This window comes from Lynx canadensis, chromosome F1 (assembly GCF_007474595.2).
Source record: "Lynx canadensis isolate LIC74 chromosome F1, mLynCan4.pri.v2, whole genome shotgun sequence".
NCBI classification, from domain to species: domain Eukaryota; kingdom Metazoa; phylum Chordata; class Mammalia; order Carnivora; family Felidae; genus Lynx; species Lynx canadensis.
This window is the reverse complement of record NC_044319.2, coordinates 13,729,758-13,753,347: the sequence shown is the minus strand read 5'-3', so window position 1 is coordinate 13,753,347 and position 23,590 is coordinate 13,729,758. Positions and strand designations below refer to the sequence as shown.

Below are 23,590 nucleotides of genomic sequence, written 5' to 3'. Positions count from 1 at the left end.
ACACAGAGCAGGTCTCAATAGAGTTTGCAGAGTAAATGGAAATACAAACCAGAAATAAATCCTTATTGAAACTGACACACAAGTAGTTCCCGTTGGATGAAGTAGGCGCGTGTGAATGCGTGGGCACAAGACAGGGTGGGGATATGGGGGAGAATATCAGAGGGATACGGGGTGCATAAAGCGAGACGTTCTTTTTTCAAAGAAATTCAAAACAGACTTCTGGAGTGTCATATTCTAAGAGTTTTTGCTGGCCGTGAGAAAACAATTCCCCTGTGCATGGCCCCACCCAGCCTCACGTGGCCACCTCCCCCCTCCAGTGCAGGGGTGGCTCTCCAGTATATATAAACCTCTGTGAAGCCAAGGCGTGCACCGGCAGGACCACCCGTCCAGACACCTCCCAGAGGAGGAGAGCTGTCCTGGGGAAGCCTTGCCCGGTCTCTGCACATCACTGCCGCTGCAGGCCCGAGATGCCAGCCATCCAGCTGCTACTTCTGGCCTGTCTGGTATGGGGTTTAGGGGCCAGGACAGCCCAGCTCCGGAAGGCCAATGACCGGAGTGGCCGATGCCAGTACACCTTCAGTGTGGCCAGCCCCAACGAGTCCAGCTGCCCCGAGCAGGGCCAGGCCATGTCAGCCATCCAGGACCTGCAGAGAGACAGCAGTGCCCAGCGGGCAGACCTGGAGTCCACCAAAGCCCGGCTCAGGTCCCTGGAGGGCCTCGTCCACCAGCTGACCCTGGACGAGGCTGCTGGGCCCTCGGCGACCCAGGAGGGGCTGCAGAGGGAGCTGGGCACCCTGAGAAGGGAGCGAGAACAGCTGGAAAGCCAAAACAGGGAGCTGGAGGCTTCCTACAGCAACCTCCTCCGGGACAAGTCAGCTCTGGAGGAAGAGAAGAGGCGACTGAGGGAAGAGAACGAGGATCTGGCCCGGAGGCTGGACAGCAGAAGCCAGGAGGTGGCAAGGCTGAGAAGGGGCCAGTGTCCCCAGGCCCGCAGCACCCCTCAGGAGGTGCCATCAGGTTCCAGGGAAGGTAAGAATGTGGGGTGACGGGGTCCCCGAGTCCAGAAGGTGGCATGGCTCATAGTGACCTGTTACAGGTGGTCCAGGCTTGCTCTCCCGCCCTCCCCTCTCTCCCGGAGGCTGCACGTCCAGCACGAGGCAGACGAATCCAGGGGAGCAATCAGCCTCACAGGTTACTAGTCATCTCGCTCCTGGGAGCTCTGTTCGGGTCAGCGGTCCCGAGCTCTTGTGGCTTCCGAGACGGTTCTCACAGTGACGGTAAAATGAGAAATAGGAGACCAGGTGAGACGTATATGTAGATGATCAGTAGAAGGTTCCCCACTAGGCTTTTTAGAAAACTACCCCTTCGGTGGATCTTTCTTTGGAGACTGTGATTCCTGCCTCTTGTTGTTAAAATGACCTGACAATCAATTTATGAAATCATGATAGACGGTGGGGATTTTTTCATGTCCTTTCTTGGCAAAATAAAGAGGTGGTGACTCTTTGTTGGGTTCCTCAATATGTTGTCTTTGCGAATTTTTGGCCTCTTTGCCCAATCCGAGGACCTCTGCTTTTAAGTCACCAGGCAACTCCTTGAGGTGGCTCTTTCTAAGATGCTGGGCTGTTCATCCTTGTCCCTGCTTGAAGGTGAGTCCGTGAGTGTTGGCTGCAACGGGGGGCACACTCTCCCCATTAGTTGGGAAGATAGTATTTGTGTCACTTTTTTTGAAGCTGTGCTCCCAAATATTCACTGTTGGAGAAGTTTTCCAATCGGGAGGAAACAAGCAAGGAAATCCAGCTGTGGGACAGTTAGTCCAGACTCTTCAGAGATGTCACCATCAAGAAAGAAAGGGGACAGGTGGATTGTTCTAGATTGAAGGAGGCTAGAGAGATGCGGTGGCCAAATGCAGTGCCTGGCTCTGGACTGGCTCCTACATCCAGGGGAAAAAAAGCTACAAGGGACAGGCTTGGAATCACTGATGATATTTGAATATCGGCTGCTTCTACGGTCATGCTATTGATGACTGCTCAGTTTCTTGGGCGAGAGATGGTGTGGTGGTTAGGGAGAGTATCTTCCGAGAGTACATACTCAAGTCCTTAGGGGAAAGGTGTCAGAATGGTTGCAATTTCCTTTCAGGCGGTTCAGCAAAGACTGTAAATATGGAAAGAGTGACAGAAAGGAAGGTAAAAAAGTGCACCAAAGTTTTCACAACTGGTGACTCTCTGTGAACAGCACGTGGCGAGGAGGGGGGGACTTATTGTACTATTCTTTCAACTTTTCCAAAGGCTTGGAGATCATCAGAATAAAACAATGGGAAATTATTTTCTAAAAAGGCTTTCTACATAAAAGGCAAAGTCTGCAAATAAGCGAGACTGACAAACATCAAAGCCTGTATGTGACCTTGGGCAAGTCCTTTACCCTCTGGACCTTGACTTCTTACCCCTTACATGCTAATGAGAATGTCTACTGTGAAGGATGTTTGTGGGGCTCACGAAATAACTCTAAGATGGAAAAGATTTTTAAAGACCCCGTATTGCTCTAGTTGGAAGAGATTTGATGCTAAATTTTACAACAAAAGAAAATGAGGCCCGAAGGCCCCGGGTTGCTCGGTGATCAGTGGTCGCACTAAAACTTGCTGAACTCGAGTCTTTGAGCACAAATAAAAGAATTAGTATTAATAGGAACATTATGAAGATTACTTATTTCAGACTGTGAAGTGAATGGAGTCACATTCTCAACAAAAACCCGTGTGTGTGTGTGTGTGTGGAAACAGAGGCAAATAAACAGCCTTTTATTGTCCTGTGGTCATTTAACAAGCCTTGGGGAATTTATGAGATGTGTTCTCTAATTTTACATTTCTTTTTGTTCTTTCCAGCTACTCTACTTTTGAAATAAGGACAACAGCCCATTAGAGTGAACTCCAAGCTTGGAAACTCTTTTTAGCCATGGGTTTTTTTTTTTAAGAGCAGGAAATTACATTAGCACAAGAATGTAGAGCTGCAAAAGTGGCCTGGAAAGCATCTGATCCACTGGCTCATTTGTGCAGATGTGGAAACTGAGGCCCAGAGCTGGTCCATGGCCACCTAGCCAGCTAAAGGCAGAGCCAAAACTCAAATTCAGTTCCTCCCCTTCCTGAGGTCCAGCGGCCCTTCGGGGACCCTGAGGTGACCCCTGGTTTATAGAACCTAATGGTAAAAAACAGGAAGTGTGCATTTAAACATCAGGGAAAGAAATGTTTGGAACCAAAGATAGGCTTCGAGGTCTTAAATCTGAGGGTAAAGAAAGGGCTTTCTGGGCAGCTGGAGGTTAAGTGCGGCTGTGCTCGATGCAGGGGCGGCAAGAACTGAGGGTGAGGGCAGGGGAGGATGCGGGAGCCCAGCCCAGGGAGGCCACAGAAGGTGGACTTTTTCTTCGTCTGCCATTCAGACTGTCACCACCACTGTCTTTATGGTGTAATTGTTACATAGAAAAAAGATCTTCTTAGAATCACAGAAACCCCTTGTTCAGGTGTGTGTCTGTGTGTGTGTGTGCGCGCGCGTGCGTGTGTGAGAGAGTTGAGATAGTATATATACAATTTGTCATAATAATTTTGCAGCAAAGTGTCTGGAAACCTATTAAATAAGCCCCAAGAGAAAAACACAGATTACCACAAGATCTCTCAGAGTCAGTTAGCAGTGTCCCAAGAGAAGCCCACTTTCCCCTTTACTTTGCGTCTGCTTCAGTCTGTACTTCCCAGACAGAAGCCTGGGGTGGGGGCTTTTATGCAGTGATTTACGTGGGTCTAATCCCAGGGAGATCAGGAATCAGGGGCAGGGGAGAGAGAGTCAGAGAAGGAAAGCGAGCACGTAAGGAGGGAGGGGGCATTCCCCAGTGGGTCCCCACAGTGGATGGTGGAGGCTTGACCCCACCAAGCCCTGCCGGGGAGCTGTGTAGAATGAGGGCACCCAGGTGGTTCAGTCAGTTGAGTGTCCGACTTCAGCTCAGGTCATGATCTCACGGTTTGTGAGTTCGAGCCCCGCGTCGGGCTCTGTGCGGGCAGCGAAACTCCTGCTTAGGTTGGGATTCTCTCTCTCCCCGTCTCTCTCTTTCCCTCCCCACTTGTGCTCTCTCTCAAAAATGAATAAACATTTTTAAAAAAGAAAAAAAGAATGCAGCCGAGGGAGGGAGCTTTCATTCGTGGATCCCGCTCCCATGATGCACAGATGTGGGCACCAGACTGGCTCTTGTGGAGTCAGAGAAGCTGGGGCAGGGCAGCGGAAGCCAGGTCCCGGCCGATGACACCTGCACACGACAGGTTGCCACGACGATGGCTGGGAAAAGGTGGGCAGGACATGAGGAGGAGCACCAGAGGTGTTCAAGGCAAGGGCTGCAGATAGCAATCCCCTGTGGGGGTGACCATGCAGATGACAGGTAGCGGGCAGAAGCAGGCAGCACGCTGAGCGCAGTAAATGCGTCGTGACGAAGGGCTTCTTGCGCTCCTGCTGCCCTACTGTTTCAAAACGCCGTTTAATGATTATAACGTTTACCCGTACATAATATTTTGGCATGCACATTGATCCCAGAGACAGTACGTGTTGGCGTAACACCCGGGACATTAGTCTGCTGGCTAATCTTCGCTTTCCTGGGAGTTTCTGGCTTAAGCTCCCTAGAATGTGTCTGCAAAGCAGAGGTAAGGGACAAAGGGCAGAGCATGCAGAAAGTTTCCAGAATTTTGCAATAGGCATGAACTTTTCAACCACGGAAGGACTGAATCTTAAGAGAAACAAACAAATAAAAGCCCTAAAATTTTTTTAGCTATTGGATACAATACAGTCCTTAATATTTTCATAACCTCTTTTTGTTTTCTCCCCACGTACGGAAGGAAATATGAGCGATTTTTCAAGATTCCGGAGAAATTTTGATTTTGACACATTTTTATCGAGGACATTTTGTTTATAGTTTGAACTAAGAATACTGAGGCTCAGAGGGGTCGAGCAACTTGCCCAAAGTCACACAGCAGGGACGTGGCAAGCCCGAACTAGGAAGCTACGACTCGGGCCCAGTCCCAGTCCCGGCTCCTTCACACAGCTGCTTCCCAGCCTTTGCACACCCCACCCCCCCATGCACCCTCTCCCACAGGCCTCTGTCCTCATGCCAGACGGCTCTGCCCTGGGAGCTCACCATTGCCAGATGCTCCTGGCTGAAACAAGCTAGAAGCAGCCAGCTGACTTGTCAGCCTACCATCCCACCTGCCAACCGAGAAAGGGCCTTGCTGTCGTTCTGGAAGCCATTCCCTGACTTAATGCTTCACTATGGTTCTCGTTTACTGCTAAGAAAGCAAGTGAGGTGTGGTTCTGGCAAAGAGGGAGGAGAGGCGTGGGGATGGGGCAGGGAGACAGGGGAGAGAGAGAGAGAGAGGGAAGGGGGACGGAGGAAGAAAAGGGCCCTCTGCGCAGAGCTGTGAGGACCTCGGTGGGACCAGGAAAGGAACTCAGCAGCAGCCACACACCGGGGCCACCTCTTCTTTGGCAGCCGGCCAGAAGCCTGGGCTCCCTAGTGTGTGCCACCTGGGAGCTGTGCGTGCCACCCGCTGGCATCTGAGCTCGGGTCCAGGAGTGAGTCACTCCCCCCAGTTCTGAGCAGCTTGTCTGAAGCTGCTGGAAAAGCCTCAGGTACGGGTCTGCGTCCAGTCAGGACATAGACTCCACGCTGCGGGTTACGTCATGGCCTTTTAGTTTTTATTTTATTTTTTAATTTTTATTTATTTATTTTTATATGCTTGAGAGAGAGAGACAGAGAGAATTAGTGGCGGAGGGGCAGAAGGAGGGAGAGAATCCCAAGCAGGCCCCATGCTCAGCTCAGCTGGGAACCCGACTGGCGACTGAAACTCACTGCCGTGAGATCATGCCCTGAGCTGAAATCAAGAGTCAGATGCTTAACCAACTGAGCCCCCCAGGTGCCCCAGGGCCTCTTTTTTTTTTTTAATGTTTATTTTTGAGAGAGAGAGACAGAGTGTGAGGGGGAGGGGCAGAGAGAGAAGGAGACACAGAATCCGAAGCAGGCTCCAGGCTCTGAGCTGTCAGCACAGAGCCCGATGCAGGGCTCGAACCCATGAGCCATGAGATCATGACGTGAGCAAAAGTCCAATGTTTAACTGGCTGAGTCACCTAGGCGTCCCCACCAGGGCCTCTTAATAGAAAGAATCAGGTAGAATGAAAGCACAACATGAGCTGAATAAGTAAGCTCTACCTGGCACCCTCGGGCTGAGGGAAGGTCCCAGAGGAAGGACAAACTTGGACCGAGTCAGGCCTCACAGAGGAAGGTGAGGGCCAGCCCATCGGATAGCAGAGAAGCTGGCCACTTTGTCCAGGCTGGAGCCGAATGGCCGTCTCCGGAGGGTGACCGTGGTGTGGGACACTGGGGTCAGGGACGGCTGCGGAGCCGGCTGGGGGCCTGTAGAGGAGGCTGGCAGAGCACGGAGGGCCTCTGCAGGGACTCTGGGTTCCGTGTTGACAGGGCTGTGGAAAGGTCATGACCGGGCCGAGGCTGCAGGGTCGCAGAGGAACCGAGTCTTGGCTGGGGCAGGACTCCACCAGATGTCCTCACCCTCACACGGCCAACCCAGCCTCCCTCCACACCCCCCCCCCCCCACTTCCTTCCACAATCTCCCCCCAGCGCCCTCTACTGAGGAAGCCTGACATCGTGCTCACTTGAAAGGAGAAATGCCTCGTTTTTCAGAAAACATATATGGAAGTGTGCATTTGGCACCGAGGGGCCATCAATTTATAACCGACCAACCTCCCCACCGCAGGGAGGAAAGGTTCACAATTGCCATGGCCTAGACAGACCCGGGTTCAAATCCTAGTCCCACCACTAACCAGCTGTGTGGCCTCGGGCAAGTTACTTAACCTCCCTGTGCCTCAGTTTCCTTTTCTGCAAAACGAAGAGAATATCGTCCGCATCAGGACTGTTATGTGGGAGAGAGGTAATGACAGCGAGCTCCTAGCACAGTCCCCGGCTCGCAAGAGGCACGTAGTAAGTGGTGGCAATAATTACATGAGGTGCGGACTGCAGCCCTAAAGCCTTCTTCCATTTTTTTTTTTAAAAGCTGTGAAAGTATCAGATCACATAAAGAACTTATATGAAACTGCTTCAAAAGGTGGAAAGAGCTATAAATACCTGTTAATCATCCCTTTCCCCAAAGCATCTGTTTTCAGTATTTCAGGGCCAGTATGTCAGCTGTCTTCGGGCAAGTCTCCTGGGAGAATGCCTGTTCGGGTTTGTTTCCCCCACTTTCTCCCCTCTGTGGGTAAAGAGGGCCTTTCTCTTAATTTTCTTCTCATTGATTTGCAGGCGTGTCCCTTTCGTTTTCTCGGCCTGTGTCTATTTCTCAGTAAGTCGCTACGCCCCGTGATCACCCCGGTCACGTTCACAGGATAAGGCACTGTGCACCAGATGCACAGAGGAAGGGGCTGGCACAGGGGCCGCGTGGCTCACAGTGACCCTAGTATGGCAACCGTGGGTCCTGGAGCCGAAAGGTGGGGACCTGCGGTGGGGCAAGGGAACTCTCTAGAAGTTTTGTACAGCTGCCACTGCAGTATTTGTCTCTCACCTCACACTGCCTACACTCGCTCCGGTGTTCTGAGAATGAATGGAAACAAAAGAAGTTTGGAATTGTTCTGAGGAATGGTCCGTGATGGTCCAAGGAAAGGTACAGAGGAAAAGCAAACAGCTCACCTCAGGGAGTTTGCTGATTTTGAGACGTTGCCTCTGCTCAGTCTGAGAGGTCAGCCAGGCATGGCGGGGGTGGGGGGGGGTGAGGGGAGTGAGGGGGGTGCTCCCCATAGCCAGGGGTCAAGGCTCCCTCGCTGTGTTTTAGGCATAACAGAGCAGGTGTGGGGGCGGGAGAGGCAGACGGAGAGTGGGGAGGCCTGTGCTCCAGGAAGCAGGAATAGTTACAAACTGCTCTGCTCTTCCCTCGAAGAGGAAGAGGTCCCTCACTCTTACCTCCTCCTGGTGGCACAGAAGAGCGGGGAACCTCAGACACCCCGCCCCTCTGCCATGCTGCCCACAGGCAGCACCAATTCCCTGGCTCAAGTGTGGGGGTCGCCAGCCCTGGACAGGAAGGAGTGGCTGGTGACAGTCCCCAAGTTGGTCTGGGAAAAATACCCGTGAGCTAGTGAATCAGCCTCTGCCCTGTCAAGGCAAGCTGGGAGTAAAGAGCAGAGGAGCTTCCTCACCTCCGTAGGTCTTCAGGCAGACAGAAGGAGATTCAGGGAACCAAATTCATTTCCCAAGACGCTCGCGGAGACATTTGTATCGTCCAAGGGGACCTTGTTCCCAAAGCAGCCTGGAGTGAACCCATGTGACTCCTCAGCCAGCCCATGAATTCCTCAAGGCCATGGACAAGTGTATCTCATTCACCCTGTATCTCCACAACCGGCACAACCTTGCAGTGTAGGTGTCCCGGAGGGGCTGGCTATTTAGATGGATGGGCAGCTCCCCGAGACTGGGGACACTGAAGACCTGCCATGTCCTTGGGGGTGTCCCCACTCACCCCTGGAGTTTGGGCTGCATAGCTAGGATGCCTCAGTTGGCCACACATTTTGGCTGGAGGCTCTCAAGTGCTCACACAGCCCACTCTGGACTGGGGGACACCCAAGCAGGAGGATGCAGGCCCTCAGGACAGTCACAGGCCGGCAGAGAGCAGGGCAGGCGGCAGCCGGAGGGGGGCCACAGCTCAGCTACACAGCCCCTCACAAGCCTGAGAGCTTTTTTTTTTTTTTTAAAGTTTATTTATTTATTATGCATGTGCACGCACCTGAGTTGGGGAGGGGCAAAGAGAGAGGGAGAGAGAGAATCCCAAACAGGCTCTGAGCTGTCAGCACGGAGCCCGATGAGAGGCTGGAACTCACAAACCATGAGATCATGACCTGAGCTGAAATCAAGAGTCGGATGCCCAACTGACTGAGCTCCCCAGGCACCCCAAGCCTGAGAGCTTCTAGGCTGGATAGGAAGTGTTCCCCACCGCCTTCTGGTACTGTCGTTCACCGAAGAATGTGTGGCTGAAGACTGATGAAATGTGGCAGAGCCAGAAGGGTTAAGCATTCCATTGTAATGTGCCTGAAAGGCAACTTGAGCTAACAAGTGACAGAAGACAGAATGTCTGCCTGACCTTCTCCGCTATGCAGGAGCCCAGCCCCAGTCACCACACTGACTGCCCTTGGGGACAGTGGCGTGGGAACCCCGAGTGGGACGGTCACCCCGGGGGCCGAGAACTGACTGAGATGGCCAGCAAGAGAACAGGCCACTATTCTAAGCATTTTATTCTGATGCTCTGACGTCTGGGCCTCGCAGATTAGCCAATTCCTAGAGACAGCATTTGACCCACCTGCCAGCTCGCTTCTCACACGCAAGCCCACCCACCCAGCATCCGTGCCCCACCCGGCCTCTATCAGTGATCACAGTCAAGGGCACCGTCCGCCTGCCCTCGTCTCCTCCGAGCCCGGTACCAGACAACCAGGGACAGCCCCTATGCCCCAGGCCTGCTGAAATTATTCACGCCAGCCAATCCTAAGCCTGTTTACCTGGCCTGGCTCATTCCTTCCCACAGGAAAAAACAGTAAAGGCTCCTGTCCATGTTCGCCTCCCTCCTGAGTGACCCCTGGCACTTCCCCATGTGGGCCTTAGGGTGTGGGTGTGCCTTCCCACTTGGGATCAGTTCTTTTCATCAGCGATCAGCTCCTGATCTGCTGGCCTCACCAGACGTACCTGCGGTGGCTGCTGCTTTTTTGTTGGATCCAGGGACTCCTGTATAACACTAACCCTAACCCACAGTAGCAGTGTGTGACACGGTGTGGTAACTTTAGGTCTCACCAGGGTCTCCCACACCCCCCTTCCCTTCTCTATGCACAATCCCCGCCCCCGCCCATAAATTCCTATAGGAGCCCTGCACACTTTCTCCTGGCCCAAAACTGGTCTCAGAAAGGGTTCTGACAGCATATTTCAATTGACCATGTAGAGCTGAATGTATTACTTCTTATAGGAACATTTGCATCATGACCAGGAAGAACCTTATGTCATGCAGGGAGTTGTTAATTGTTGAATTTCAGGCATCCCAGAAAATGCTAAGGGCCTTCTGAATATCCCAGAATCACCTGCTAATAAATTAGACCCGCTAGTGGGAATTATTTTAAGGGGCACGAGCTTACTTTATTTTATTTTGAATACCCTACTCTGTGCTAGGCATGTCGCTATGCAATGTATTATTTGTGAGCTTTTTATCATGGAAATCTTCCACACATTCATAACAGTAGAGAGAACATGAACCCCAGTTCTGACAGCTGTCCGATGAGTTGTTTTTTTTTTTAATGTTTGTTTGTGAGAGAGGGAGAGAGAGTGTGAGCAGGGGAGGGGCAGAGAGAGAGGGAGACACAGAATCCGAAGCAGGCTCCAGGCTCTGAGCTGTCAGCACAGAGCCTGAGGTCGGGCTCCATCTCATGAACCGTGAGATCATGACCTGAGCCAAAGTCGGACGCTCAACCGACTGAGCCACCCGGGTGCCTCAGAGGGAGAGAGAATCTTAAGGAGGCTCCATGTTCAGTGTGGAGCCGACTCGGGGCTTGATCCCATGACCCCGGCTGGGGTCATAACCTGAGCTGAAATCAAGACTGGGATACATAACTGACTGAGCCACCCAAGCGTCCCTTGTTATCTCCTTTTAAAGTTTTATTTAATTAATCTTTACACCCAACATGTGGCTCAAACTCATGACCCCAGATCAAGAGTCACAGGCCCTCTGACTGAGCCAGCCAGGCACTATCTTAAAACAAATCTCAAACATCATCTTATCTCCGGAAGCCTATTTAAATACCATCCTCAACATAGTCATTGGGCCATTCTTCCTCATAGTACGAGTTTGTCTCTTTCTTTTAATATAGTTTCTAAATGGAACGTGGAGACCGTCAACTTCCAGGAACTGAAGTCAGAGTTAACTGAGGTTCCTGCTTCCCGAATCCTGAAGGAGAGTCCATCTGGCCATCCCAGGAGTGAAGAGGGAGACCCTGGTATAAAATTAAATTTCTTCCCTTTTGTACACATGTGGTCTTGATCCGTGACTAGCTCTGTGCTCAGAGCTGGTCAGCCCGCTTTGGGGGGAGGGCAGGTCATCAATGAGCCCTGGCAGAGAGGAGGGAGGGGGGAGAGGAAGAGCCCCTCTCTGCCAGCTTTCCAGGGCATGCTGGCAGGCTTCCACCTTTCCCTAGCAAAGCCTTACATCTCATCACCCACGTGGGGGGGGGGGGTGGGCTCAGCTGGGCTGCAGAGGGTGGAGGCTTAGGGAGGGGTGAGGGGTGAGGGGTGGTGGGGAGAGGAGAGATATGTTTATTTCACCCACTTGATTGCCACATAGAATTATTTTTAAAAGAATTTTTTTAATGTTTATTTTTGAGAGAGAGACAGACAGACAGAACATGAGCGGGGGAGGGGCAGAGAGAGACAGGGAGACACAGAATCCCAAGCAGGCTCCAGGCTCCGAGCTGTCAGCACAGAGCCCGACGCGGGGCTCGAACTCGTGAGCCGTGAGATCATGACCTGAGCTGAAGTTGGACGCTTAACCGCTTAACCGACTGGCTCTGTTACTAAAGGTATCTTTTCTGAACTTTGGGTCCTGAGGTATTGCCCCCTCTCCCAAGTGTTTCCTGAAAGCCTGACTTTAAGGCAAAAACACTATGGTTTTCAGAAACTGTGACTATCCGTGTCACAGACAATTATTCCAAGCAGAAGAGCATGTATGGTGGTGGGAAGTTTTGAAATACCCAGAGTAGGGTTCCCTGAGACATGAGCAGCAAAGACTTCCCATTTTCTAGAAGGACATTGAGAAAAGCACAGAGATCCGTTGCATTTATTTCCACTGAATCTAAGTTTTCAACCATTTCTTCACTACATTTAAAAAATTATGTTCAGGTTTTATTGTATTTAAATGGTGCCTAAACTATGTGGTCCATTGGTTAGGGCTTGAAGAACTTCATTTTATAGAGTTTATTGTAATGACTTGATTTTTGTTTCTTTTTTTTTTTTAATTAAAAAAATTGGGGGGGGGGATGTTTGTTTATTTTTGAAGGAGAGAGAGAGAGAGCGTGAGCAGGGGAGGAGCAGAGAGAAAGGGAGACACAGAATCCGAAGCAGGATCCAGGATCTGAGCTGTCAGCACAGAGCCTGACGTGGGGTCGAACTCACGAACTGTGAGATCATGACCTGGACTGAAGTCAGACGCTTAACCGACTGAGCCACCCAGGAACCCCTTGTTTCATTTTTCAAAATGAAGTAAATTAGACAGGAAAGTCATAAACAGTAGTATGATGAATACCCATGAGTTCCCACCCGGCTTAAATCAAATATTAGAAACACAGTTTGAAGCCCTCGGTACAGCCTTCATCTTTACAACCGACAGCGAGTAGGAGAAGTTCAATCCATACGGCATATTGAGCACATAATATTTACTGGGCATTTACTCTATGCCAAGCACCTAACACGTATAATTACATTTAAAGTTTCCAACATCTCTACTACCCAAAACACTATACCCCTTTACAAATGAGAGAGCCGAGGTCGAGGGGGCTGAGGGACCTGAAAGTCACACAGCCAGTGGATAGCAGAGCCTGACTTTAAAAGTTTTTATTATTTATTTCTGAGAAAGAGAGAGTGCGAGCAGGAGAGGGGCAGAGAGAGAGAGAGAGAGAGAATCCCAAGCAGGTTCCATGATGTCAGCGCAGATCCCGACCTGGGGCTCGAACTCACAAAACCGTGAGATCATGACCTGAGGCGAAATCGAAAGTCGGATGCCTACCTGGCGGAGCCACCCAGGTGCGCTGGCGGAGCCCGAGTTCAAACCCAGATGCTCTGTCTCCGGCCTTCTGGCTTTTACCGCTTCCACGTGGTGGAAAGGTGGTGGAAAGGCGTTTTACGCGACGGTTTGCCTTTCATTCACCAGGATGCGGAGAACTGGTTTGGGTAGGGGAGCCGCTCACCCTGAGAAGAGCTGAGACAATCACGGGCAAGTACGGCGTGTGGATGAGAGACCCGAAGCCCGCCTACCCCTACACCCAGGAGACCACGTGGCGAATCGACACCGTGGGCACGGACATCCGCCAGGTGTTCGAGTACGACCTCAGCAGCCAGTTCCTGCAGGGCTACCCTTCCAAGGTTCACGTGCTGCCCAGGCCGCTGGAAAGCACGGGCGCCGTGGTGTACCGGGGGAGCCTCTACTTCCAGGGGGCCGAGTCCAGAACCGTGATCAGATATGAGCTCAACACCGAGACGGTGAAGGCTGAGAAGGAAATCCCCGGGGCGGGCTACCACGGGCAGTTCCCGTACTCCTGGGGCGGCTACACGGACATTGACCTGGCTGTGGACGAGACGGGCCTCTGGGTCATCTACAGCACCCAGGAGGCCAAAGGCGCCATCGTCCTCTCCAAACTGAACCCGGAGAGTCTGGAACTTGAACGAACCTGGGAGACTAACATCCGAAAGCAGTCAGTGGCCAATGCCTTCATCATCTGCGGCCACTTGTACACCGTCAGCAGCTACTCGGCACCCGATGCCACCATCAACTTTGCGTATGACACGGGCACAGGGCGCAGCAGGGCCCTGACCGTCCCCTTCAAGAACCGCTACAAGTACAGCAGCATGGTGGACTACAATCCCCTGGAGAAGAAGCTCTTTGCCTGGGACAACTTCAACATGGTCACCTACGACCTCAGGCTCTCTGAGATGTGAAAAGCCCCTCCTACCGGGAGGTGATTCGGAGGGCTCCTGAGGGGAGAGCCAGCCAGCCGAAGCCCACGCGGCTCTTCTCTGCTTTCTGAGCTTTCGTTACTAATCCAGAAGAATGCGCTTCGTCGCCACGTCTGTGTGGAAATAGCCACCGGGGGGTTTAGACGGTTTCACAATACATATTCTTTTCTTCTGCCAGGTTTCACGGGGCTGACCCAAAACGGTTCAAGTTTGGTGGTGATTTGGGGCCAAAGCTCTAACGCATAGTCGTCTCATCGTGAAAACTACAAGGCTTTCTGTAAAAGGCCCTCCCTGGCTAAAAGAGGAGAGTTTGGGCAGAACAGCTCGCCCCGTCGTGGCGTCCAGGGTCATTCCCTGCACGTCGCACGGTTACCATTAGCCATGACACAAAGCGGCACTTCTAGAGGAGGGACAGCTCCTGCAACCTGTGCCGAACATATGCATAGTCGGCTTCTAATGCTTCACGCGGGGTCCAGTGGGTGTCACATAACCTTTGCCCTGGGAAATAAAGTGATCTTACACACCATCCACCTTGAACTTTGTGGGATACTTTGCTTAGGAGGAGAGTACGGATTCCAACCATCAGATAATTCCTTTGGGTTGGGAGCTGTGATTGCCGGATGCTAAGGGTGTGTGTGCGCGTGCCCGCGTGACTGAGAGGCCTGCACCTGGTTTTGAGGTGCCACCCAGGATGACACCAGCCAAACAGTGGAATTCACCCCTCCCCCGCATCCCATCTCCTGGTGCTCGTGGCCTTTCCCAAACTGTCTTTTCGTCTTTCCCCAGCTCACCCTGTCTTCACCCTGGCTCCATGCTGGTTCTTGTTTGCTGTCATGGGCATGGATTTCATAAACCACAGCCTCAGGGGAGCAAATCTTATGCCACTAATTTTCAGTAACCGAACTTCATTGCCCTCTCGCGGTGCCATTGTACCTAATGGTAGAATACCCCGTCTTGCCAATTCAGCTCGGACTCTGTCCCACTAGCAGGTCTTCAGTCAACTCGGGTTTTCCCTCTTCCTCCTCCAGCTGGCACCTGTGCTCGAGAGAGCCAGGGTGTGGGCACGGGGGCACGGAGGGAGAGGAATCCAACCAGGGTTTCCTATCACAGTTGCTTTTAGTCATCAGCGCAGGGTCCAGAATTTGCTGCCCACACGCATGTCTCCGTATCCAGTTCCAGTCCCAGTGTCCTCCACATTCTGACGGCCAGCCCCATCAGGTGGCCTGCTTCTAGCCTGTTCTTGTCCCATCAGGAGCTCTCCTGCACCCCCGGAAACCCAGGGTGCTCAGGCCCTTTCTCCTAGATCGACCTCAGTTTCCCTTTTGCTCTTCTGTGGGTGCAGGGCCACTTCTCTTGGACCTTCGCCACCTACACAGGATTTACCTGGACGCAAGAATGAGTCGCTCTGCCTTCTCATGCCCCAAATCGTGTGGGACACAAAGACCTGACAGAAACGCTCTAGAATCTAAGCTCTCTTTTGCTCCCCTTTCCCCTTGCTTTCCCCAGGCTTTATGCAGCCAGCAGGGATGCGACAGTTGAGCCCTTTATTTATCTTCTCAAATCCTGTTCATGAGAACAGGGCTCAGCCTTTGGATTTCCAAGAGTGCCAGCTCTTAAAAGTCAAAATCTTGACTTTATTTTTTTTAATTAAAAAAAATGTTTGTATAGGGGCACCTGGGTGGCTCAGTTGATTAAGCGTCCAACTTTGGCTCAGATCATGGTCTCACAGTTTGTGAGTTCGAGCCCCATGTTGGGCTCTGTGCTGACAAACCTGGAGTCTGCTTCAGATTCTGTGTCTCCCTCTCTGTCCCTCCCCTGCTCTCTCTCTCTCTTTCTTGCTCTTTCTCAAAAATAAATAAACATTAAAATTTTTTAAATGTTTATTTTTGAGAGAGAGAGAGAGAGAGAGAGAGAGAGAGCGAGCGAGCACACACACAAACGGGGGCGGGGAGGGGTACAAAGAGTGTGCTTTGGAAAGTAAGATCAAGAATTTAACTTTTCTTCCCCTCTGAGAGTCGATCCTCATCGAGGCTATGCATGCCACGCCTGTGGAGGAACGGGTGTGATGTCTCTCCAAAGGTGTATTCGTCAGCTCAGTCCACCATAACTAAGGGCCACGGATGGAGGGGCTAAAACAACAGGATTTTTTCTCTCACGGTTCCGGAGGCCAGAAGTCTGAGATCAGCGTGTCAGTGGACTTTGTAGATGCTGCCTTCTCCCTGTATCTAAACACCGTCTTCCTTCTCCTCTGTATGTGTGTGTCCTAATCTCCTCTTTTATAAGAACAACAGTCAAATTGGATAGGGCGCACCCCCAATGACCCAACTTTAACGCAGTTACCTCTGTAAACGCCCTATCTATCTCCAAAGGTGGTCACATTGAGGTCCCAGTGGTTAGAGCTTTGACATATGAATTTGGCGTGGGGCACGCAATTCAGACCGTGACAACTAGATATCAGCCCTGCCCCCCACTGAGAGCAGCCTCTTAATGAAGAGAAAGCCCAGAAGTAGGAATGCATGAACTTATTCACCCCTCTGAGCACCTGCGGCTGCCGGGTTTTTGAATGAAAAGCGGAATGTGAGGAGACACCTTTGGGTGGGGAGACAGGGGAGGCAAATCCTGCTTGCACTGCCCAAGACTCCTGTTCTTTCCTTCTCTCAACTCCTGCCTCTGGGATAGAAGGGGATGGACGAAGGAGGCACAGAGGGAAGAAGGAAACTCTTTCTTCGCTTAGCTTCCAGGACATTAGACTCCCCCTACATCACTGATTGCTCCTTCTTGACCTTTTTTGCTGGTTCCTCCCTTTGCCCTGTATTAGTCAGGAAACAGAACCAGCAGGAGGTACAGACGCTGGTAGGAAAAGAGATGAGAAATTGGCTCATGCCAATTGTAGAAGCTGAGAAGTCCCACGATCTGCCTTCTGTGAGCTGGAGACCCAGGACAGCTGGTGATGTCATTTGGTCCGGGTCCAAAGGCCTGAGAGTTGGGGGGGCGGGGGTTGATGGCATAAATCCCAGTGCAGCAGGAGGGAAGACAGATATCCACACTCAAGCAGGCAAGCAGGAAGCAAAAGGGGTGAATTCCTCCTACCTCCAGCTTTTTGCTCTATTCAGGCCTTAAATGGATTGGATGACGCCCACACACACCGGGGAGGGCAGCCCACTTTACTGAGTCCGCTGAGCCAAAGGCTAATCTTGTCTGAAGATCCCCTCGCATCACACCCACAAATAATGTTTAATCTGGGGACTCTTGGGTCCAGTCAAGTTGACACATAAAATTAACCAGATAGCCTCGATCTCTTAAGATTGAAGTGTGTCTGGGCTCGATTTATGGTCTCCTCATGACCTACTCATTCTTCTGGTCTCAGCTAGCATCATGGCTCTAAAGGCTGCATCTATGCTGATAACTGCCCCCCACCCCCGATTTATACCTTCAGCCCAAACCTTACCCCTAAACTCCAGATTCATATATTTATTTGCACACTTGATCTCTCCACTTAAATGTCTATTAGGCAGGGGCACCTGGCTGGCTCAGTTGGTGAAGCATGCAACTATTGATCTTGGGGTTATGAGTACAAGCCTCACCTTGGGTGTAGAGATTACTTAAAACCTCTTGGGTGTAGAGATTACTTAAAACCTCTTGGGTGTAGAGATTAAAAATAAAATCTTAAAAAAATTATCTATTAGGCATATCGAATCAGCAAAATTTGAATTTCTAAGTTTCCCTACCCCACCCCTCTCAGTCCTGCCGAATCTGTTCTTCTAGGAGCGGTGGAAATTCCATTCCTCCAAAATTGCTCAGGCTAAAACTCTTGGAGTCATCCTTCACTCGTCGCTCTCAAAACCCCACATCAAATCCATCAGAAACTTTTGTCGGTTCCATCTTCAAATATGTAACTGTAGAATCTGACCGCATTTCTCACCACACCAACTGCTAATTGTCCAGATTCACATTGCCTTTTTCCTGAATGGCTACACAGCCTCTGAGGTGATTCTGTTCCTTCCTCCCAGCCAGCCTTCTCACAAAGCAGCCAGAATGACCCCATTAAACTATTAGGCAGATCGTGCCTCCGTCCATGGCCTCCAGACCTCCATGGCCGTCAAACCTTCCACGGCCTCCCAGCTCAAAGTCAAAGTCAGAGTCCTTACAAAGTCCCCCATGGTCTCTCCCACCACTGTGACTTCACCTTTTACAAATGTCCCCAATTCACTCTACTCCAGCCAGGCTGCCCTGGCCTGATTGCCCTCCCCCGAATACTCCAGGCACACACTCTGACTTTGAGGCCCCTGCATTCCCTCTGCCTAGATGTCTGCACACCTAACTTCCTCATAGGCTTCAAGTCTTTACTCAACTGAACCTTCCTACGGAGGCCAAACCAGATCTCCTATTTAAAACTACAACTTACCAGCTGTTTCCTCTGCTACTTCCAATCCTCCTGACCCGGTCTGATTACTTACAATTTTTCCTTTCCATTACATTTATCATCTCCTGACATATGATACAATCCATTGATTTTCAAGATTGTTTTAAATTTTATTTTCATTTTCTTCTAAGAGAAAGAGAGAGCAAGTGAGAGAGCATCGAGATGGAAGAGAGCAAGAGAAAATCCTAAGAAGGCCCCAAGCTCAGTGTGGAGCCCAATGCGGGGCTCAGTCCCATGACCCTGAGATCATGATCTGAGCCGAAATCAAGAGTTGGACGCTTAAGTGACTAAGCCACCCAGGTGCCCCAACCACAGCCATTTTAAAGTCTTTTGTCATTTGCAGACAGTTGCTGTTTTACTCTGATGCTTTGGGGGGGAGATTATTCCTGTCAAAGTGCTTCGTCTTCAAGGAAATGCAATAAAAAAATACTCTGACAGGTTTCTGATAACTAAGATCAGTTTGCCTCATGTGGGAGGGATAATAATAAACCTTAAAAACTTTTTTTTTAACTTTTATTCATTTTTGAGAGACAGAGAGAGACAGAGTACGAGCAGGGGAGGGGCAGAGAGAGAGAGAGAGGGAGACACAGAAGCTGAAGCAGGCTCCAGGCTCTGAGCTGTCAGCACAGAGCCCAATATGGGGCTCGAACTCATGAGCTGTGAGATCATGACCTGAGCAGAAGTCTGATGCTTAACTGACTGAGCCACCCAGAAGCTCCAATAATAAACCTTTTAAGTGCTCTCCCAAGGCCACCTGCACAGTCTGAGACCTGTCCCTATTCTCCTTCCCCACCAGGAAAGTGAGCCCATTACATGGATGATGTAAAGACATGTGAGGATTTGCCTCAGCTGTGGGACACCTAGCAGGCTTGGCTGGACCATTCGTTTTGTGCTGTTGTTTCTTAGTAATCTCTACACCCGACATGGGGTTCAAGGCCACAACCCCAAGATCAAGAGTCAAATGCTCATCTGACTGAGCCAGCCAGGGGCCCCTGTTGGAGCATCTGTGAGAAAAAAAAAGATGAAGAGTGAAACCACGGAAAATTCAAGGCCCAGGCACTGCCATAACATTCTGGGAGTTGTCTGGTCAGGTGAGACTTGGGTTGTTCCACAAGCTGTGATTGGTAAGGCACAAGCGTATCTAATCCCTAAGAATGTGAAAGAGGTGCGTGTTTTTGTAGGGATTTTGGAATTTGGAGGACTTTTGATCCCCACTTGGCACAGCGCCTCTGATCCTTATGCTCCCTGGGAAAGAGAGGGCATGTATGGGACGGGGCATCAGAGCAACAAGCCATCTTTGAGAAAGCAAAAATACCAGCGCAGCAGATCAAAGCTCTGGGCATCTCCCAAGCAGGGCTGTCGCTGAGTTACATGGGTCTGTGACTCCAGAAGGTGTGGACTGGCCACTGGGGCAGAGAAAAACATAGAAGGAGAAAGTACCCCTAGGATATTGGTCTCAGCTCTGAAAGGGGACAGAGCCCCACATACCCCCATAGAGGACCAGCTCCTGGCAGTGCACACAGCACTCCTCTGGGTACAGCCTCTCCCACAGCAGCCAGTAAGCTGGGCTCAGAGCGGCCTGGCTGGTGATTATCATGAGCCCTGGCCGTCCACTCTTTGCACTGATGGCTCTGACAGTGCACAGGATGGATGACCGTGAATAAGCCTATGGGGTCAGGCTACGTAGAAAGACATCTGGGGGCATCTGCAAGAGCCTGAGGCAGTCCTCACTGTTCCCCATGTCTCAGCTCACGAGGCGTTGAAATCCCCTGGCAATTAGGAAGCTGATGCCCTAACTCGGTAAGAACCCCATCTGCTGACTCTTCAGTAGATGCAGCAGGCTGGGTGCACAGAAGGAGTGGCCACCACATGGCCCGGTAAGGTGGCGTGTTGGCAAGGATGTCAGGTTGCCCTTGAAGTTCTGTGGTTAATGCAGTAGAAGCACGTCCTGCCTGTTTTCAATAATGCCCAAGGCAACTACCAAAATAATCTGGGGCCATCCAGCAGAGTTCCCAGCTGATGAGGGATCGACAAACTGGTTATATGGGCCCCCTCCTTCTGCAGGAGGGCTCCGAAGATGCCTTGGCTTGTGTGGACACTGCATGTGGCCTAAGCCAAGCTTTCCCCTGGAGCCATGCCAACCCAGCTGCCACCCTTAGGGGAGAAAAACTAACGACCATGGGTAGATACCCTCATCAACTAGACAGCCATTGGGGGTCACATTTCAAAAGTCGTGACTTGGAAGACTGGGCAATAGAACATGACATTGAACGGCGGTTCCATCTCCCCTATGACACACAGGCGGCAGGGTTGGTAGAGAGAAACGATGGAATATTAAAAGAAGATCACATTACTAACGATGGTCAGGTGGATTAAAGTTCTGTCCCAGTCTTAATACACTCGAATGGTCAACCAGTAGGGCCTTTTGTCCCATATGCCGGACCAGAGACCCCCCATGGAGGCACACAACACTGTAAAGGTATGGAAGCCATTAAGCAACTCTTACCATGTATGAATGTGCTATGCTGCCGAGAACACCAAGCCCCCTCACACCTGCGGAAGGAGTTATCTAGTGGAATGGGATGTCCCACCAGGATGGACGAATTACTTGGGACTGCTGGGTGATGGGGGAGTACTCAGTCTCCAATGGGATCTGCTCTCAAGATCTATTGAAACGTACCCTCTCTGATGGAACACGCACCACCAAAAGAAGAGAGAAGGGAGGGGTCCTGGTCTGGACTATCTCACCCCATGTTCATCTCCTCCCCTCTGGCAGTGCTGCCTTCCCTGGCCAGCACTTATGGTAGGTACAACCAGGTTACGTTTCTAAAGTTGCCAACCTCCCTCTCCTCAAGGCCAGGTGGGAATGTTCTGTCTTTGCCTGATATGATCACTTGGCCACCATCTTTGATCCCTCCATAGTCCTGTTGGGAACACATAGAGAAGCCCTTATTATAGTGACCTATCAAGTCTTAAATAATAGCCAACAAAGCCTGTCCTTACCGAACACTGAAATGACTACATTATCCAGACAGAATGTTGTGTGTTCATACCTGATGAGTCTGCTAAGGTGTCATCTTTATTTTTTTTAATGTTTATTTTTGAGAGAGAGAGTAGGAGCAGGGGTAGAGCAGAGAGAGAGGGAGACACAGAATCTGAAGCAGGCTCCAGGCTCCGAGCTGTCAGCACAGAGTCCGACACGGGGATCAAACTCACGAACTGCGAGATCATGACCCGAGCTGAATGAAGTTGGATGCTTAACCGACTGACCACCTACGCGCCCCGAAGGTGTCATCTTTACTAAATCATATGACACAAGTGAACACCCTGAATGATCCGACTTCCAGCTTAGGGGACTTGGTAAATCAGGGATTCAGCTTATAGACTCCTGTAGAAAAATTTGTCACTGATTTGGGGGAGTCATCGTGTACATCTGTGACTTCCCTTGCATGTACCTGTATTGTTGCTGTGTCATCCGCCTCCAGTGCACCAGATAACTGCCACAGGAGCCACCCCACGCTAGTGAGATCCCTTGCTGACCACTCGGTGTCCACTGCAAAAGAGTGGGGCTTGTGAGATTGTAAGAACTCGTCACGAGGAGTGGAGTGTCGGGGAAAGTCATCAACGAGATGTGACCGCCGTTGCCTGTGAGCTGGCCCCGGCACAATCAGAGGCTCCTCACCTCCTTCCCTCGTGCTTGGAATGTGGGTTCTGTTTGCCTTCCCACTCCCAGAGGCTGCTCCGAGGACACAGCCTTGAGACGGTGTTGTGGTTTTGAAAAGACCCGCATGGCAGACGTGACCAAGCCCAGGTAAGGCCCCTTATAAACTTTTCAAGACGTGGCAAGTAGTTGCAAGGATCCGTTCATCTTGCTGCCACCCAAGACAAGCCTTGTGTGCAAGTTCCCTTTGCTCACTAAACCTGCCACCTACCAGCCCAGGGTGGCTGGCCTTTCTTCCCGTCTTTCCCTGCCTTCTGAACGCACAGGCTGGTTTCTGATTTCACCTGGGAAGCTCCCTCGGTGACTGCAAACCAACAAATACATTCCATGGAGTCAGGAATTGATGGCTTTGTTCAGTGATATGCCCTTAGAGCAGTGCTTGGCTCACAGAGTAGACAGTCTTTTTAATTTTCATGTTTTGGTCAGTATTTAAAAAAATAGGGAACCGAAGAAAAACCATCCTGGAGTTGGCTCAGGAATAACTGGAAATAAAATACCACAAGGGTTAGTCTTTCTCACTCTTTGCCCTCCTGCATTCTACTTTTTTTTTTTTTTTTTTTTTTTTTTTTGAGAGAGAGCAAGAGTGAGGGAGGGGCGGAGGGAGAGAGAGAAAATCCCAAGCAGGCGCTGCACCATCAGGGCAGAGCCCAACATAGGGCTCAATCTCATGAACCTCGAGATCAGGAGCTGAGCCGAAATCAAGAGTTGGACGCTTCACCAAATGAGCCACCCAGGTGCCCCTCCTGGATCCTATTCTTCATTGGCTGTTTGACCTTAAACAAGTAAGTCACTTAACCTCTGTTCCAGCACTAATAGAACTTTATATAATGATAGGCACATTCTAGGTCTGCCTCATCCAACATGGTGGCCACGAGCCCCACACAGCTACTGAGTATTTGAAACGTGGCTAGTGCAACTGAGTAAGTGAACTTTATTTAATTTTAATGAATTAAATTTTAAATAGCCACAGGACGTCTAGGTGGCTCGGTCAGTTAAGCGTCTGACTCTTGATTTTCAGCTCAGGCCACGATCTCATGGTTTGTGAGATCGAGCCCCCTGTAGGGCTCTGTGCTGACAGTGTGGAGCCTGCTTGGGATTCTCTCTCTCCCTCTCTGCCCCTCCCCCAACCCTCCCTCTCTCTCTCTCTCTCTCTCTCAAAATAAACATGTACAAAATAAACTTATGTAGGCACAGGTGGCCACACCATTGGACAGTGTAGGTTTGTTTTCTCATCTGAGGATGAGGTCATGTGTATGTGGAGCACCCAGCTGGCAAGGACAGGCACCCCGTGCGTGCTGCCCCCAGCCCCTGCCCCACGCTGCCACGACAGACTGCAAGTAAGGAACCTGACCGGACCAAAGGCACAGCCCACAGACTATGTGGGTAGGGGGACCAGAGCACGTGTTTAAGGGCAGGCTTGGAGAGACGACACCCACAAGGACCCTATGAAGTGGAAGAACTCAAAGATGGCCCCTCAGTACATTTCCCATATGTGGATTCGAATGATCGCATCGCTGATGCTTTCAAACTGCTCAGAAAAGCCTTGGAAGTCCTCAGCGGTGCTTTGGGGTTGGTGGAGAGCCTTGAACATGGGGTCTAAGCGATAGACTTCTTTCCTACTCTGCACTGGGCTGTGAAAAGCAGTCAGGTTAGGTTTCTTCTGTTAGAGTTTG

At 51.0% G+C, this 23,590-nt stretch overlaps 1 protein-coding gene across 1 annotated transcript; it reads left to right on the top strand.

Moving 5' to 3' along the window:
* Positions 1 to 345: 345 nt before the first annotated feature.
* MYOC (myocilin) lies at positions 346 to 14,299 on the top strand. Its single transcript, XM_030303145.1, has 3 exons — positions 346 to 1,029; positions 10,920 to 11,045; positions 12,971 to 14,299. The coding sequence occupies exons 1-3, from the start codon at positions 468 to 470 to the stop codon at positions 13,753 to 13,755; spliced, it is 1,473 nt and encodes a 490-aa protein (XP_030159005.1). The 5' UTR covers positions 346 to 467; the 3' UTR covers positions 13,756 to 14,299.
* Positions 14,300 to 23,590: the final 9,291 nt, after the last annotated feature.

Bases quoted from the DNA above. Each gene is read 5' to 3' on its own strand.
- MYOC (XM_030303145.1), top strand. From the start codon at position 468: ATGCCAGCCATCCAGCTGCTACTTCTGGCCTGTCTGGTATGGGGTTTA. The intron at 1,030-10,919 runs GTAAGAATGTGG...CTTTTAATATAG, and splicing joins GCCATCAGGTTCCAGGGAAG to TTTCTAAATGGAACGTGGAG. The intron at 11,046-12,970 runs GTATAAAATTAA...TTCATTCACCAG, and splicing joins GAGTGAAGAGGGAGACCCTG to GATGCGGAGAACTGGTTTGG.